Below are 18,881 nucleotides of genomic sequence, written 5' to 3'. Positions count from 1 at the left end.
CAAAAAAAAAAACAACTCTTACTCTACAAATAACCTGAATCATCAAACTCTAATATTCAACTTAAAACCAAGTTTTAACCCTCAAAAAGTGCTTTGATCCATCTAAAATGTCCTCCCTTTCCAAAAACTCTCACATCTGAAGCCGTACACACCACACACACACACACACAGGGTGTCCAACAGAGACACTTATAATTTCATGCACTTGAGGCGACTGGACCAGAACAACACGCACAGTTAAAGCCCCACATCTAAACATTTGAGCTCTTTCTCCTGGTAGTCTTTCACCATGCAGATGCCGTCCTCGTGCCCTGGAGGTTCACAGACTTTCATCTCTGCTCCTTAGAGCTTTTAAAAACTACATCTTATATTCTGAAAGGCATCTTGTCTTTCTGGATGCATGAACAGTTTTTATGCTTAATCCCTCTTACTTTGTCCGTGAGGTTTCTTCGTACAAAAATTCGAAGTCAGATTCACTGAACTCTCTAAACTGCACAAACAGGTTTGTGACATTTGATTATTAGTTTAATCGATGCCCATAAAACTTCCTGTTGCATGTGTGGATACGTTTCATTCATAAAAATGTTGCCAAGCTGTTTACACTGCAGAGCCTTCTAGTCCTGCTTTAAGCTGATGAACACATACAGTCGTAGACAAAAGTCTGATACACCCACTAGACTCGGCCACAAACACTACAATGGGAAAGTCTAAGGACCTCAGCATTGATCTGAAAGAGCCCATTATTGATTTGAACAAGTCAGGAGAGTCAACTTGGAGCCATTTCAAAGCAGTTACAGGTCCCAAGATCAACTGTGCAAACAGCTGTTTGTAAGTATAAAGTGCATGGCACAGTTGTGTCACTGCCACCATCAGGAAGAAAACACAAACTATCACCTGCTGCTGAGAGAAAACGGCTCAGGATGGTCAAGAGTCAACCAAAAACCACCAAAAAGCAAGTCTGCAATGAAGTAGAAGCTGCTGGAAGACAGGTGTCAGCAGTCAAGCGTGTTTTAAATCAACATGGGCTGAAAGGCTGCTGTGCAAAAAGAAAGCCCTTCCTCCAGACGCAGCACCTTAAAGCTTGACTGACGTTTGCTGCTGATCACATGGACAGAGAAAAAACCCTCTGGAGGAAAACTCTGTGGTACAAATACTTTGTTACTTCCCCCCTCTGGCTATCATAGTGACAACTACCCAAAAACAGCCATCAAACATTACCGACATTTTTTGTCCCTCCAAAGTTTAACCCAAGTCAACCTGACTACACGAGTTATCTGTTAGGTATCTTCCTGAAACAGTTAATTTCATGGGAGTCTTGTCAGTAGTTGTTGAGGTGTCTTCTCTGAAGCTGTCCTATTAGGAATCCTCTAGACAGGCTTGATGAATGTTCACCTTTCAGCTTCATTCAAGAGTTCACAGAAGAGGGCCTCTTCCTAGAAACTCTAGATAAATACGACACTATGTGGATTCTTCGCTATAGCTCATTATTTTCCTTCCATCAATCAGTGAAGTCTGTTTAAAGTCTGTGTTTTCTTAACACCATGTGACCACAGCCATAACAACACTGGCACTCCGTGGGAACATCGTCGACGTCCAGTTTCAAGGAAACTACAACGAAAAACAACAGAGTGGAGATGATGATGGTGGTAAGAGCCTCAGAGGGATGGGTGGGGTGAGGACAAGTCGGGTTTGTTTTGGAAGTTGAGGAGTCATTGAGAAACCACTGTGGAGACAGTGAGGGTAGTGTTTGTCCTGATGACATCACTGTCCTCCTGTTTCGGTGCATTAAGTCATCCAATCACAACTCCTTTGACAAACACAGGAACAGACCTTCACTCTCATAAATTAAACAAATCAATAAAACTCCTTCTTCAGCAGCACATCGACAGCAGTGGCACCTCTGAGATAATATTTAGCTTGGTTTCGTGTGTGTGTGTGTGTGTGTGTGTGTGTGTGGTTAAATCAAACATTCCTCATCTGGATGTGAAAGAGGATCTCCGTGGATGATGCAATGTGTGTGGTGGTTGAGGGGGCGACATCTGCATGTCGTCGTGCAGTGTTTTATATCTTTGGATGTTTTAAGAAAGGCCTCCACATCACAGACAGAGTCACGTGCAATTTAATTCACGAGCCTGAAATATGCTTAAAGTACCAAACGTAAAAGTGGGCACCAGGCAGAAGAGCTGGATTATGATTATTGATGTATCAATGTTGCAGCTCAATGTGGAGAATGGAGTCTTCACCTTTTCCCTGAAGCGTCAGTCTGAGATCAACATTAAACTTTGTGTTACAGGATAAACAAGATGAGAAAATGTCATGTTTGTGCGACCGCTCAAATGAAAAGTTGAGATGTGCAGAGCAGCACGTACAGGTACTGATGAACAGTACCAGATGTCTAATGGTGCATTCGGATGGAACGAGGAGGTCAGAGGTTGCACGACTGCAGACAAACTCACAGTTTACTGTGACAACACAACATTTGGTCACAGTAAACTGTTGTAATGTACTTAAATGAAACCACCTGTTGGTTTGTGCAAAAACTTGAAACTTTGTCAGGTTGTCAGCCTGGAAAGTGTTTTAAATGATATCATTGTGTAGTACTGCGGCCGTGAGCAAGGACTGTTTCCGAATATCTTCCTCCCGTTGAGCACAAGGATGCTCTGAAATCCGAATATATCTGAATAACAGCTTTTGAACAGTTTAGTCTCAGTCGTGATCAATGAGAGTACATTATTACAACCGACTTGTTAAAATGTTTGTTGTGAATCATGGTGACATCTGCTGCTGACGAAAGTACATCCACAGGCTTCAGCTCCGATAACGGCTGCACGATGTTGGGAAAAACAAACAAACACACAAACGACATTGTGATATTTTGTTGTCTGTGAAATATTCTGTCAGATGAAACAATACAGGAATTTTCTCTAGATAACTCGGAAAAAGCTCAATAAAGGCTATACACCTGATGTCACCATGTTTACAACCACTGAGTGGCACAAAACCTACTGAGTTGCAACACTGTTCGTATTTATCAAGTGCAAAAAACATCTAGGCTGACAGCCAAAGTGTTTATGGCTGATTTCTCAGGACTTATAAATGAAAGTGTCTTGAAACAAAAAAGGTCACTGTGGGCTCAATGGTGTCTATAATTTGTAGAAGATGTGTGGAGGCCATCTTACATAGAGCAGCCATTAACTTTCATGCCCTTTAAAAACACTTTAACTTTTAAAAAGTCACTCCCGTATCCCATTTCTCCTGTTTTTGTCCTCAATGAGATCGGTTCAGCCCCGTCACAATAAGAGAAGTCACACATGGCAAAAGCTACATGGCAATGTTACAACAGTGTAACCAGCTGTTTTTAGATGTTAAAATATTCTCAACAGATCGCACTGCTTCTACCATTATTTACTTTATCCTGCAGCGGCACACGCAGCTTCGCGCCACAGGTGCACCGCGCTGTTTTGTCTAATGCACTTTTCCAAGGCGTTTTTGAAACAGCCCTCCTGTAGCGGAGCGTCTCAGTGTTACTGGGGCCAAACACTCACAAAGCTCATAAAGACTTCACTCAGTTATAAACACCCAGTTAGCAGTAAAATAAGCACACTTGTTCCTTTAAATAGACGCCTCTATGAAGGTGCACAGGTGCTGGCTCCTGTCGCAGTAGATGTAAATATTCTTGATACAACAATGTCGCCACCACACTTTCATTACAAATCTTACCTTTAATATTTGCTTGTGAAGCTACTGTAAAAAACATGCTTCAGTCTTGAGACCTCTACAATTTGACAGCACAGCCAAAAGAGCTGAATATATTTGTGAAGACACGTCCTTCCTACTACAGCAACAATCACCAAGCTACCTGCACACACACACACACACACACACACACACACACACACACACGGCCATCTCAGGCTAAACTTGTCCTTCGTGTCATGTTTTGGTGTTTCGGTTTCACTTGAGCAGACAAAGAGCTATTGTGGCTGCAGACTAACACTGATCACACACTCTTCCAGTAGCTCATATGGCTGTGGTATGTGTGTTTGTGTCCTTTGGGAGTGACACATAACACCCGGTGTGATCACTGGAAGTAGCTGTAATGAGCACATGGCATGGGAACAGCTAATTAATGCACTACGGCCAGCTGACGAACGTCCCGCTTTGTCTCTCCTTCCTTTCTTTAAGTTACTCGAGTCTGACAACTGACGAGAAAACCACTGACATACTAATAATCAATTAAATAGATTAGAAGTGTTAGAAATTATCAGCAACCATGTCAATACTTCTCAAAATGAGACTTACTTCCCATGGGGTTATCTCCCTTGTCATTTCGTCTGTCCTTACTATAGAGCCGACTTTATTTAGATATTCATTACAATACAAACCCTGAGGCCTCCAGATAATGTACTAAATAAAAACTTTTGTTCATATTTGGTTCTTATTTTGTCTGTCTCTCTTTCTCTTCTTCTACCTCTCTTCCTCAGACTACCGGTGTGTAGGTTACACAAGTTTAATGTAAATTAAATTGCCGTCCCTAATCTAAACCTGATTTACATTCACTGGCGACATTTTGTTCCTCTGCAGGAAGTCACATCATGTACTGTACTGCAGTGAAAAGTCACAAGGAGGACACTGAGGTGGTCAGTTTGACGTATACAAGGCTCGTGTCCCATCCCGTGATACAAATCAGCGTCTTTTTGTCCTTTATAAAATGTACCAACACCGTGATCTTGACTTAACCTTAGAAAAGGGTTTAAGCTGCATAAATACCAATAAAAACAATCCTTTAGTTGCCAGGACACAGATTTAAGATAAACAGGGGACCAGATTATCTTAAAAAATGACTGTTTACTAGGTCTGGTTGGAAGTTTGATTTAAACTGGTGGCCAACAGCAACCAGCCAATAGTGGATTTTCCATAAAATCAAAACAGATTTTAGTTTTTATGTCAAAGTGCCCATCAAGTTTACTTTATGTGCATTGGTTTGGGTAGAGAACGGCACAAAATGGAGAGTCTCAACAGCATTTTGAGAATAGATGGTGCTGAAAGTTTTGTTTCTATGTTGTGAATACAAATTAATGTGATTTTAATCTTTTTCACGAGGACCCACAGTCTGAAATAAACTGAATTAAACTGGCATCCGTCACAAAATCACATCCAAAACAGACCAAACTGTTCAGCACACATGCACACACAGTAACTCTGTTTGGGGTCTGTGTACACACACATTCCTCTTGACCTTTCACAAGCACCAGCCCTCATTCCTTCAGACCACTTTCAAATATACCAACGCGTATATGATACACAGGATGTGTGTACACGGATATACATGCCGAGCAGATTAATCGTGACGTTTACACAAACACACAAGGCTCGGACTTAAAGAGGAAAAACGTGACATTTTGCCAAAACGTCCCGGCAGGATTCAGCTGTGAGAGTCGATCTTACTGAAGGTTAAGAGCTCGCAGTGACTTTGCTGTGAGCAAATGTCAGTTTGTTATTCAAACCCGCCCAGATAATAGACTGTTTCCACCCAGATGGAAAATGTTGCATGAAGTGTCGTTACAGCAAACATCCTCCTACTGTCACTGAAACAAACTGAAGGTATTTGTGTATATATCAGCCTTAAAACGATTACAACTCCGCCCGTATACTGGCTGATGACTGCGGATGAAGTCTTGAATCTCTAAGAATGGATTTCTTCATGTTTAGGATGGACCGGAGGAACAACTACGGCAAACAATAACACTCAATGTAAACAATAACAATGTAAACAATGAAAACAATGCAACATATAGCAGGGAGAGGCAGCGTGACATGAATACCTTCTACTTTCTTCAGATTTCTGGCATTTCCTTCCAGGTGTTTTCATGTGCAAACCTTCATGCCTTTACGTGGAGGGCGGAGGGGCTACAATCTAGTCCGGAAAGGCTGAGCATGACATGATTTTCCCAGGAAATATCCCCAAATATCAGGGTTCCTTTACATTATACATTTCAAAATTTGGTACTTTTGCAGACTCAGATTTGCAGACTTGTCGACCTTGTCAGAACATATTTGACATCTGAGTACAAAAAGCGATATGTTTATCACGTGGAAGTGGGAAACTCAAATCTCGTACTGCTGTGCTCCAGGTTGAAAATCCAATACATGTAAAAGGTAATCTGACAATTTGTTGTCATTTTACTGCTTCCTGGTAGATCAGCAACTTAAATGACAATGAATAGTGAAAATTTAAAGGGGCATTGGGCCATTTTTAAAGGTAAATCAGCGTTTTTGATTACCATTAGCCAACATTATTGTTTGATAGTGTTACACGATAAGGTAGAAAAGCTGTAAATCAGCTCCAAAATATCAACGCACATCCTGAACACATTTATTCCATCACTGTGGTTAGTAACTCTGTGTAAGTGCTTTTTCAGACCCTCTAAGCTCATATTTGAACAGATTTGACCTCACTGGCAGCTTCAGTTTTAAACAAACTGCAACACGCTTCATGAACACATACTGCTTTACCTCAAGGTGCATAATTTAATATGCAAGTCCAGTGGAAAGAAAATGACCTTTCAGTTTTCCTGCCTTTTAATTTATGTCCCCCGGCACCTCGTTACTCTCCGTTTATTACAGTTTATTCCAGTAAGACGGAAAGTGTTTACTGGTGAGTGAATAGTGATGGCAGAGGTAGGACGGTTCGGTCAGGCCAGGGCACCAGCCATGCCTGCGTTTGGTCACGGCAGGTAACTGGGTCAATAACCCATAATCCCCTGTGTCCTCCTTAGACCCACTTCTCCATTCATTCTGTTAGAGGATGGGGAGGACAGGAGGAGGGAGGGAGGAGCACAGAAATGAGGGAAAAGGAGGATAATTCAGCCTTTTTTGTGTATAAGGTGACTTCTCTGCAGCAGCAACTGCAGAAGTCTCTCTTTCTTTCTTGTTTGAATGTTGCTTCCTGTCTAATTGATTTCCATCCCTGTGTTCTGTCAAATCTTTCTGTCCTCCATATAAATGTGAATAAAAGAAGATGTTTATATCCCTTACGAACTAGATGACTGAGTTTATGAAGGGATTGCTAGATAACAGTTACACTTGTTGTTTAATCATTCAATTAAATAAATGCACACACACATTTTCAGGCGTATTCTGCTCGCCTCATGGTGCCAGGAGCGTTTTGCTAATAGGACGATTTTCATCAGAAGAGGGTTAACGTGATGAGACTTGATACGTCTTTCTCTCTTCCTTCTCCTCTTACTTTGTATTCTCTCCTGTGCTCTCTCTGTCTGTCTCTTTTCCGCCTCACTTTCTCTCATCCTCGCCGCAGACCATCACAGCTGAGATATGGGCAAATACCCAAAATGTGTGTGCGTGTGTGTGTGCGTTTGAAGCTGTGCCAACCTGAACCTGCTGAACTGCAGCACTGACTGGCCCTGAGTCTCTCTCTGCAGATGAGTTGTAGCATACAGACGCACGGACAAGCCTATTAGTTTTATTAGTGCTCCTTATCTCTATACTGCTATTGCCTTTAACTGCAAGCCTAATTGCTCATGCAGAGTCTTATACACTTTTAATCATTGTCTTCTTGAAGTTTCTTTATTTATCTGCACTTATTCTGTCAGTGTGCTTGGTGATGGTTTCACCTGTATCCGTTTGTTTGTTGGTTGGTTGGTTTGTCAGCAGTATTATACAAAAACTACTGACCAGATTTCCACGAAACTTGGATTGAGGATGGGTTTCGGGCCAGAATAGAGCCGGTATGTTTTGGTGTGGATCCAGATAAAGGGACAGATCCAGGAATTTTTAGGATAGGATGCTTTTCGACATTTTTGTTCATTTCTCAAGGAATGATGGATGAAAACGACCAGGTGTATTTAGGTGGCTGGTATCTGCAGTGTACACTCTACTGAATTTTATATTTATTTTTTTGGTCACTGACACAGATGAAATGAAGCCTTGACTGCAGGTTTACCGCCGCAACTAAAGGTTACACTCTGCCTGTTTCAGTATCTACACTGTAAAAAAAAATTGTAATATAACAGAATTTTACTGTCTATTTTACAGATTTTTTCTGTATTTTTAAAATACCATTTAATTTACAAAAATAGACTGTGTTTTTACATGTCAAATGTAAAATAACATTAAATAACTGTAACTGTGAAAATACACTATATTTCTGTTCTTTTACAAAAAAAACCCATTAGAAATACATATATTTATTGTTAAAATACATTCACAAATGTATCGTAAATTCACAAATATTTGTCTGTTATTTAAGGGAATAAACTGTAAAATTCAACTTTAAAACCCTAAAAAAGAGGAAAAAATAATTTAAAATTACTGAGGAATTAATAGTAAAAATTTGTAATTTTACTATAATTTCTTTGTTATTTGACTAATATTTTCATTGAAAATAAATACAATTACTCTCATTTCTAGATGGTAACATTATATTAATAAATTATATTTATTTTGAAAGGACATCTAAAGAGACACAGGGAAAGGGGAAAGCTTGAGAGGGTGAATAATAAAGAGTTGGACTTGAACTGATGCAGCATCAGCACTAAGTGAGCTGCAATTAAATGCTTTCAATAAAGCATTTTTTTTTCTTCCCTGGCACAACAGTATTGTTCTGGACATTTCTGTGAATAAAGTTAAAAAAAAAAAAAAAAAGCGCGGTTCCCGCTTGGGTTGATCAGCTGTTTCGACGTGACACTTGAGCAAGATCAACAACCAACGCGCCGCGGTTGCGGTTCCAGACTTCCTGCTCGCCCGAAAGAACTTTGTGCGGACAGCAGCTAACGTCGAGGCTCGAGGAAGGACGACGGTAGACGGCAAGTATCAAACTGAAGCTGAGTAGCATTAGTTTTATTTACCACCATGCCTCTGAGTTTACTCACTCCGCAAAAGGCACAGAATACGCCGGCATGTTGTCAATTGAAATGTTAGCTAACTATGATGCCAAAAGCATGGCCGCCGGCGTCTGCCAGCTGCATTTACTGTAGTATTCAGCCAGACCAGCTACTAACTTTACCTTGCCATTGCGTTTGCTTTTGCGAACTAACTGACACAGGCGGAGAAAAGGATGAACAGTTGTTTAGAGCTGCAACAATGAACAGATACATTTTCACTAGTTTTTTTGTCCATAACTTCCACTGTATGACTTGAAATGCCATGATTTTTGGCTAGAATAGGAAGCTTAATTTTATGTAACTTTTCAATATCTGGTTTTGAATTTTTTTCTAACGTCAATAATCCACTATTGCAAAAAAAAAAAAAAAAAACTCTTCTAGCCCCCACCTGTTCCTTTCTTTTCACGAGTGCTCAGAGCCATTTTAAGTGTACTTTCTTCCAAAGAAGAGAGAACAGATATTTTATAAATGATACTGAGATTTGGTAATGGTTTATTTCAACCAGTTACTCTTTCTTAAAACAAATTTTTTGATCTTCCTCTTGCCTTTTTCAAGGTTTTTCAAATCTTCATTTTGGTGCAACACTAGTCACTGGTCAACATGAAATTCAAACAATACTGAAAAATATGTAAAGGATAAGCTAATGGTCATCTTTTAGTTAATTGAGGGGAGATTGGCGAACACAGTTTAGGTTAACTATTTCACAGTCAATAGCATTTATTTTGATTTTGGCAAATTTCATGTTTCATAAATGTGTTTTTATTTTTTTCTTTCTCTCTGCAGATAAATGATGAGTTGATTTCATGGAGTAAACTGAAAAAGTGAGTACTGCACTGCAGTTAAGGATGTCAAAACATTACACCTGTCATAGTTGTGGTGCTTCAGTGAATACCCTAAAAGGGTACGTGATGCATCAAGGGCTTCATAAAAATGAGCCACATTATCAGTATGCATGTTGTATGGAAAGTTGTAAGTTTCGGTTCAGAAATTACAATGCTTTTAAATGTCATGTTTACCGCCATCATCGGCGGTCATCTACCGTGTCACAGTCTCAAACTTTGCAGGCACCCTTTCTATGTCAGCTTCCACATTGTCAGAAACAGTTGATCGACCTTAAAGACCTTCTCTGTCACCTAAAATCTCACATTTCAAGAAGAGAGGTAGTGCATTGCCCCTTTAAAGACTGTGATAAAACTTTTTCAGTGACATCATCTTTCACAGCCCACCTATCTAGGAAGCACAAAAACCCCACAGCTCTGCATGTCTCTGGTGCATACTGCCCTCCTTCAGTTCCTAGTGAGTCTCAGTCCTCTGTTGCTGAAAGCCAGGCAAATGAAGGGTCAGCTGATGATGAGCCTGAGGCAGATGTCCCAGACCTTGCACAAATGAAAAGTTTGTACATGAAAAATCTGTGCATGTTTTATATGAAACTACAGGCCAAACAACTTATCCCTTCCTCTACAATCCAGTTGATCGTAGAAGAACTGAATAGTCTTAATGGAATGTGCCTGCAGTACACGAAAAGTCAACTGAAAGCATCTCTTCAAACAAAAACTGAACTATCTGAGACTGAAATTGAAGATGTTTTGAAGACCCTAGATGATGTAGATATTCATGGATCCTGCAGCTCCTCCCTTTCCACAGACTACAACAGAAAACGGTATTTTGAGGAGAATTTTCCATACGTGCATCCACAACCGATTTTTTTGGGGGTTGATGAAAATAGAAAGGAGCAATATGCTCAGTATGTTCCCATAAAGCATACATTGACAACTCTGCTAAAAAATACTGATGTGCTGGAACAGGGTTCTACATCTGAGAATGAGAGTACACCTCATATTTTAAATGATGTGTGTGATGGATCGGTATTTAAGTCCAATCCTCTTTTTGCTGAGTCAGGTCTCACATTAAAAGTGATACTTTATCAAGATGCTTTTGAGGTGGTAAATCCCCTCGGCTCGGCAAAGAAAAAACATAAGATGCTTGGAGTCTACTTCACTCTTGCAAATTTTGAACCTTTTCATCGATCCACTATTGACAACTTGCAGCTTTTGCTTTTGTGCCGAGAAGTTGATTTCAAATATTTTGGCCACGAGAAAGTGTTCTCTCAATTGATAACCGATCTTGGAGAACTGGAGACAAATGGACTGAATATCTCTGGAAACATTGTTAAGGCAACTGTCTTTTGCATTGCCGGTGACAATTTAGGGTCACATAACATTGGTGGATTCACAGAAAATTTCAGTACATCTCAACATTTCTGCCGATATTGTCATGTAACCAGAAGTGAGCTAGACAATTTGGAACACCATGCTCCAATCCGTACAGTACAAGAGTACAATGACACTGTTCAAGAACTGCAAAATGGTGATGCAAGTGTAGTCAGAGGTGTGAAATGTAACTCTGTCTTTAATTCACTGACATTTTTTCATGTTTGCCAGCCAGGCCTCCCACCCTGTATTGGCCATGATCTCTTTGAGGGTGTCGTGGCATTTGACCTTGCCATTTACCTGAACCATTTTGTCAAGGTGAAGAAATTCTTCACATATTCACAGCTTAATCGAAGGATCAAACAGTTTAGTTACCAGGGATCTGATGGTAGCTCTAAACCAGCTGAAGTTTCAGAGAAGGGTGTGAAATTAGGTGGCCAGGCAACAGAAAACTGGTCTTTGCTGAGACTTCTCCCCATTATCATTGGTGAAAAGATCACAGACACAGAGGATCCTGTATGGCAACTGACTGTCCAGCTGAAAGAGTTAGTGGAACTGATATGTGCCCCTACTATATCAGTACCCCAGGTTGCATTGCTCAGTGTTTTGATCGGTGATTATCTGGAAGGAAGGAAAGAATGTTTTCCTTCACAAAAACTAAAACCAAAGCATCATTACCTCACCCACTACCCTGCATTAATACTAAAGTTTGGCCCACTCATTCGGCTGTGGACAATGAGGTTTGAGAGCAAGCATTCATATTTCAAAAGATGTGTGCGAAGGACACAAAACTTCAAAAATGTATGTCACACACTTGCAAAGAACCATCAGCTACTGCAGGCATACCTACATTCCGGCTCCTTTTTTGCACCCTCATTGGTGGTTAAGAACTCCACTCCTTTCCATGCTGAACTGTACAGCGAAGCAGTGCGCTCTGCAGTAGGAGAAACCTTAGTCAAAGAACCCAAAGTTGAGTCAGCTACAGAGGTGCAGTGGAAAGGCACTCAGTACAAAAAGGGACTCTTTCTGTGTTTAAACCAAGGTGAGGCACTTGAATTCGGACAGATTGAGCTCATGCTTGTGACGCAGGACCAGCATGTGTACTTTATCGTGACACCTCATGACGTGTCCTACATGCCAGCGTTTGCATTGTATGAAGTGAAACAAGCAAGGCAGAGCATGAAATGTTGGAAGCCTGAGCAGAAACTAGATTATTATCCTTTGCCTGTGTACAACCTTTGTGGGACAAGGGTAATTTCACTTAAGCATAGCATTGTTGACTCAGAGTAATCTGGAGTTTGAGAGATTAAAATCTGACAGTAATGCTTGAGCAGTATTTTTCATCCCTTCTAGTCCTCCTAGTCATGGATACAGAAAGTCCGCTCCTGTCTTTCATCAAATCAAGTCTTCCTAAACTGAGAGACCCTGAGCCTTTGCTGGAGCATCTGCAAGGTTTAGGAGTTGAGGACCTGGAGGACCTGAGCTACCTGCAGGAGAGTGACCTCCTTTCTGTCCTGAGACCAGTTGAAGCCAGGAAACTTCTGTCACTGCTCAAAAAGAAAAGTATGTGTTTCAATTTGTACATAATAAACTTTCACATTAGAAAAATGTACAAAGTCAAAATATACTTATTAGGTACACCTGTTCAAATTAATGCAGTCCAATACAGCAGTTCTACTATGAATTATACTTCAAAGAATCTTCTCTACATTTTTGTTGATGTTTTCAAAAAGGTGATAACTATAAACTATACGTTGTTCATTATTGATTTCATAGTGAGTGTTAGTGGTGGTGTACTGTACTGCATTATATTGAGAAAGGAACACTTTGAAATATATCAATTGGCTACTGAGTATATAATTATGTTGGGTATTAATATACCCAGATTGAGCAATGTGATGTCTGTATGGTTTAAATATTACTACTATCTCTCCTTTATTAAGGCCAGCAAGATGTCTTGGACAGTCCTCCAAGCAACCAGAGCAACCAACAGTTCAGCAGAGCCAGCACCAGTACAAGTCCAGTAGCACAGTCTGACGAGATGGCCCTTTCTGGTGAGTATATGCATTTATTGCACAGAATCATTCTTTTGGGTTAGATGGGCTGAAACATTTTATAATCTACCAGTAACTAACTGTAATATAGTACAATCACCAGCAGTGAATTGACAGTGTGCCTATAAATCAGTATCATAAGTTGGGTCTATCTTCTCTAGATTCTGATTCGGTAGCAAATCACACACAACTAATCAGGGATGAACACAGGATATTTTATTACAATGTACAGAAAAAAATGACTTTTGTATCCACCAGTAGCAATCCCCCCAACAAGAATGTGTTGTTCATTTAGTTCCCATGTATAGTCAGTCTGATGTGTATTTTCTTTGCTACTCTATGTGGTGTGTTATATTGAGATCTCGCAAGCTTGTCTGTCCCAAAGCAACAGTGTCATCTCTAGTGTGACTGCTGTGGTGTTGGAAAAGGCTGGATATTCTTGCACCTTTATCCTGGTCCTGGCTCGTAAACTGGATCACTTGTAAATGTTTTCAGACTCAATAAAAGCTCCAACCTAACAAAAGAATAAAAACACACAACAAAAACAGTCAGTTCTCCCAGCCAACAACAGTAAGAGAAAAAATGAAAATTTTCAGCCCAATGCTGATAAAGAAAACTCATGAACTCACCCATGTGACCATGCAGGTAATATTTCCACTGTTGCTGTGCTTAGTTGTTTTCTTTTCCTCCCATTTCCATTACTGCAATCAGTATCAGGACTACTAACTACATGCTGGGGTTAAAATGATATCCACTGACTATTTGTGGAAATATAGATGTTTGAGTTAAAATTATGCATGTTACATTATACAATGTGTAAAATTGGATAGCTTTAACTGTTGCATCAGTAAGTAAGTACAAGTTCTTTATGGGTCTGAAAAATAAAATTCGACCAGAACCATGGGTGTTGAAGCCTTGACTCAGCGCATCTCACTACCATTAAGTCTCGGTCTGAACACTGCAAAAAAAAGAGGACAAATGACAGTCATTTCTATATAGTTTTGCCTGGAACCAACATCCCGAAAGAGGAAAAAGGCTTAATGAAAACCCACTTATTATTTAATAACAGCTAATGTTCTCTGTGTTCTCTCCAGGTGGTTACAGCTCAGAAACTCCAAGTTCACCACGGTCAACAAGTAGTTCAAGTACAGATATCACACCTCGTCGACTGTCTGACAACAGCTGGCATTTTAAATTTCAAATTCCTTGGCAGAAGATTCCATCTGAGATCATCAGAAAGTTGGAAAGGGGAAAGCGGCCAACAAAAAGTGATAGACTTGAAATCATACGGCTCATTGTCAGTGAAATCTTAACCATGTGCCCAACACCTGGGAAGAAACATATCAGTGAGATAGCAAGGAAGATGACAAAGGCCTACCCTGTGGCATTTACTGATGTCATTGAAGGTGAAGTTGTAGGCAGTGGATATGACTCACTCACCAAACAGATGGTCAGCAGAGTGGACAACCTCAAGAGAGGAAACACTTCACTTTCGTTAAAGAGACAAAGTATTAGCAACAGTGAAGGAGAGGATACCCCAACTCAGAAAAAAAGACTAGACACTTATGGGTGTACAAACTGGCAACCAACACAGCTGCCACCTGATGAAACCCCTGAATCTCAGAAACATGCACAAGAAGAGTTAAAGAAAATGTGGAGAGAAAGATGCTGTGACAGCAAAGCCATTGAGAATATGATGAGAGTCACTTTCTTCACTCAGAGAAAGGACATTATCAGTGGGACTGAGACTTCTGACTTGATAAAGGAATGGCCATATCTGTTTGAGACAACTGGCATGAAGACTCATTTTAAAGAGCTTACAGGTGTGGACATGGAAGACAAAAACATAGCAAATAAATGTGCCAGAGTCATTTCATTTCTTAAATCGGCTGACAAGCCAGGGAAGATGGAGACCATCTTCAGGGAAATGGAAACATCAAGCAAAAATGCTGCAGATGTGAATGTTGCTGTGTTTCTTCCACTACTCCTCAAGTACTTCAATGAAGAAGAAGAACAGATGTTCTACAAAGTGGATCAAACAACCCTGCCCTCTGAAGTGGACTGTGCTGGACTTCCAAGTACACCATGTATTGTTGTTTGCGGTATGAATATTTATCTTTCTCCACCACAATAAATTAAAACCAAAAAACAGAAAACTATTAGTACTATTACTTTGTTATTGTTGTACTGGACTCAGTTGTAAGATGATAATTTAATTGTATTTTTCTCTTGTCCTTCTCTTGTCCCTGTACACAACAGGAAACTCGACTTTGGCGGCAGAGAATTTCATGCTGTCTGTTGACCAGACCATTGTGAATGGCCACATCAGAATCTTCAGTGATGCTCTTTTGCTGATGTTTGGTTCGTACTACTGTATGAACATATCTTACCCAGCAGCCCAAGCATCAACTTTGGAGTTCTTACAGAGGTAAGACACCACTAGTCAATTCAATACATCAAAATAAGATATATAATGCACATACTGTAAAACTGAGCACTGCTCAAGTGCTGAAATGCTGAAATACTCACCTGTTGGTCACAATGTGGTACATTCTCACACCTTTAAGTTCATGATCCACCCATCAATTTATTTTATTTGGATATTATATTTATTTGGGGGAATGCTTAGAGATTTGTGGAGGTGCAGGTGCTTTACTTTCAGCCTACATGCAGAGCAGGAAAGCCTGACTGTGCATGAGCACTCATGCCAGGAATCACTCAGACCAGACAGGAGCCAGCACTGCCACTGAGGAGGCCCCACTAGGAGGTGGAGTTGGGTCGCGGAGAGAAGCAGCGTGGAGCTGCCGAGATGGACCTGTGTTGTGGATATTTCTGTGGGCTGAAGTTAGTTTACTGTTCTGCTCAGCTGTTGGATAATGTTATTAATCTCAGGAGGCTGGAGGAACTTTACTGAAGATGGTGCTGGGTCCTGTCCGGTCTGGGAGACCCGTCTCCTGCCATGAGTAGTTGCAGTCTGCAGGCAGTTGGCAGATAGATCTCCGGTCAGGCTTTCCTGCTGTGCATGTAGGCTGAAAGTAAAGCACCTGTACTTCCACAAGTCTCCAGGCATTTCCTGAATTTATCAAAAGGCCACAATAACAAAATAATAAAATCAAAAACTTCATTTTAATGTTCTGATTTTATTGTAAGAGAAAAACAACCTTATTTTCTCTTTTTCTGATTGAGTTATGAAAGATTGACCCATACACTGAGTAGGACAATGTATTATTGACCTCTTTGAATTTTTTTTTAATACAATTTCAGGAATTTATTAAAAAAAAAGACATTTTCTATCACTAATCTATCACTAAAAAATGATGTGAAAACTGCCCCCTACTGGATGAAAATGGTCCAAACTTTACCTGAGAGTTCATTTTTGTTTTTCAGGTTTTTAGACTGACTGTGTCTCTTATTTATCCTTGATTCATGCTCATGTCAAGTTACAGAAACAAGTGCTTGTTAATTCTTATTTATGAAATAATGACAAAACAAAACTCAAATGCCCAAGAAACCTTTGAGTAGCAGATCCTCCTGACCGAAGTTACGTTATTCTCCCTGAAATAGTACTAATACTAATACTAATACTAATAACAGTAATAATGGCTTGGATTTATATAGTGCTTTTCAATCACCTAAAGCGCTTTACAGAAACCATTATTCATTCATACACATTCTTACCAGTGGTGGTAAGCTACGTTTGTAGCCACAGCTGCCCTGGGGCAGACTGAGGGAAGCGTGGCTGCCATTTCACACCAAACCCCCTCTGACCACCTTCAAACATTCAAACACATTCATACACAATTCACATACACAGTACTCACATGTTAATCTTTTCATTACATCACTGTTCCACAGTTCCTGTATGTCCAAATACTCTTTCACAAGCAAGCTCTGTCTACACTGTTGTGTAACTTTTTTGCAAATGTATGACAACATTACATTACAGTACAGTCCACACTTACTAAAGTTGTTTTTTTTTTCATTTGACAGGTGCCTCTTCAAGATAAATCCAGACAAGGGATCAAAAGTGGAGCGGAACGCCACCAAAAAACAACTTGCCGTCAGTCCAAAGGTTCTCACACTCATCACCAAAATTGCAGACTACGAGTGGAGGGAATAAGAAGTGCTCACAAGTTATGGATACTTTGTCTAAGTCACAGACTATTGTGGATTAATGTCAAGTGAGGTTTCATGTAAGCTATTTGTTATGTAGCTTTGTTATCAATGTTCTAATGAGGTTTGACAAAGTCTGTAATCAATGTTGTGGATTTATGGTTACTTGACCAGGTTATGGATGACTTGGATAGAGTGTGTATTCATTTACAGTGAGGTTTGACTAAGTTTGTTATCAATGTTTTGAATGTATGGTCACTTGACCAGGTTATGGATGACTTGGATAGTGTGGATTAATTTACAGTGAGGTTTAATGTAGGCTTGTAATCCATGTTGTGGATGTACAGTACAGTGACTTGACCAAGTTATGGATACCTTGGATAGAAATAACACTGAATTGGTAACTCAACTTTTTTTTTTAACTTTTCTTTCATTTCCAAATCAGTTGTTTCAGAGTCATATTGCTATAATAATGGTTACCTGTTACAATAAAAATACTGAAAATGGAAAATTGTAGCTGTTCTTGTTCAGCTTACTCTCATTTGAGTACAACAATTCATTTAAGCCCCTTTTCCCACTGGCCAAAAAACAGTTTAAACCATTTAAAATAAAAAATAATTCTGGTGTTATTAGGTGAGGAATTTTTAGTTGAACGTCCTTTTAAATATTCAGGAAATTAATGTAAAAGGAAAAAAATGTACACCCAACGTGGAGTTAAGTCTTTTTGGCATGTTTTGAAAGATTAATCAAATTATTGTGTTATATTACATCTAATATAAAGTAATATACAGTTTTTTTACATAAAACAATGCCATTAAAACCAACTAATAACAGCACATTTCTGTAAATTTAAGCATTATTATTCATATTACAATGTTAATTTACCATCTTTATGGGTAACTTAATTGTTTTAAAACGTAAAATGTTTGTAATTAAACGTTAAAAACAACGTAAAATAACATTTGATATGATCTAAAAATGGTAAATTCTTGCAATTTTAAACCCAATATCTAGTTTTTCTACAGTTTTTTGATATAATTTGAAAGATGAATCACATTATTTTTGTGTCATATACTGTTTTATTACATCAAACACAAATTATTATACAACTTCTTTACATAAAATAATGTCATTAAACCAATTAAAAACAGCACATTTCTGTAAATTTAAGCATTATTATTCGTAATCCAGCATTTACTTACCATATTTTTAGGTAATTTAATTGTTTTAAAATGTGAAAATGTTTTTAAAATGAGGCAAAATCTTGTTAAAATTACAACTAAAAACTGTATTTTAATTATGGAAAAAAACTGTATTTTTATGAGAAAGTAATTTTCCGTTATTTCACAATATTTTTCTGGCGCCCCAGCTGCCGGAAAATTACCGTTTTTTTAGGATTTTTTTTTTTACAGTGTACTAAAAACAGCTTCCCTGCTCTCTTTTGCTTCTTTCTTTCCAAAACAAAAGTCAGCATGTTTGATATTTTTTAAACACTCTGCAGTTCCTGTGTTTCCCCAAACAACAGCTGGCTTTGACACCTGGTTGAAGGCCGCTGAGAAAAATATGACAAAATAATATCTGTTATTGTGATTTTCTGCCAG

General features: G+C 39.2%; 1 protein-coding gene across 1 annotated transcript; it reads left to right on the top strand.

The window, feature by feature from the left end:
* Window positions 1-12,610: 12,610 nt before the first annotated feature.
* LOC141002770 (uncharacterized) lies at window positions 12,611-17,726 on the top strand. Its single transcript, XM_073474161.1, has 5 exons — window positions 12,611-12,676; window positions 13,057-13,167; window positions 14,262-15,269; window positions 15,427-15,595; window positions 17,158-17,726. Exons 2-5 carry the CDS (start codon window positions 13,155-13,157, stop codon window positions 17,285-17,287), a joined length of 1,320 nt encoding a protein of 439 aa, XP_073330262.1. The 5' UTR covers window positions 12,611-12,676; window positions 13,057-13,154; the 3' UTR covers window positions 17,288-17,726.
* Window positions 17,727-18,881: the final 1,155 nt, after the last annotated feature.

This window comes from Pagrus major, chromosome 9 (genome assembly GCF_040436345.1).
Source record: "Pagrus major chromosome 9, Pma_NU_1.0".
In the NCBI taxonomy this organism is placed as follows: domain Eukaryota; kingdom Metazoa; phylum Chordata; class Actinopteri; order Spariformes; family Sparidae; genus Pagrus; species Pagrus major.
The sequence above is the reverse complement of the archived record's forward strand: the minus strand, read 5'-3'. Positions and strand labels throughout refer to the sequence as shown.

Coding starts and splice junctions, on each gene's coding strand:
- LOC141002770 (XM_073474161.1), top strand. Junction 15,270..15,426: donor ACCATGTATTGTTGTTTGCG/GTATGAATATTT, acceptor TGTACACAACAG/GAAACTCGACTTTGGCGGCA. Junction 15,596..17,157: donor ACTTTGGAGTTCTTACAGAG/GTAAGACACCAC, acceptor TTCATTTGACAG/GTGCCTCTTCAAGATAAATC.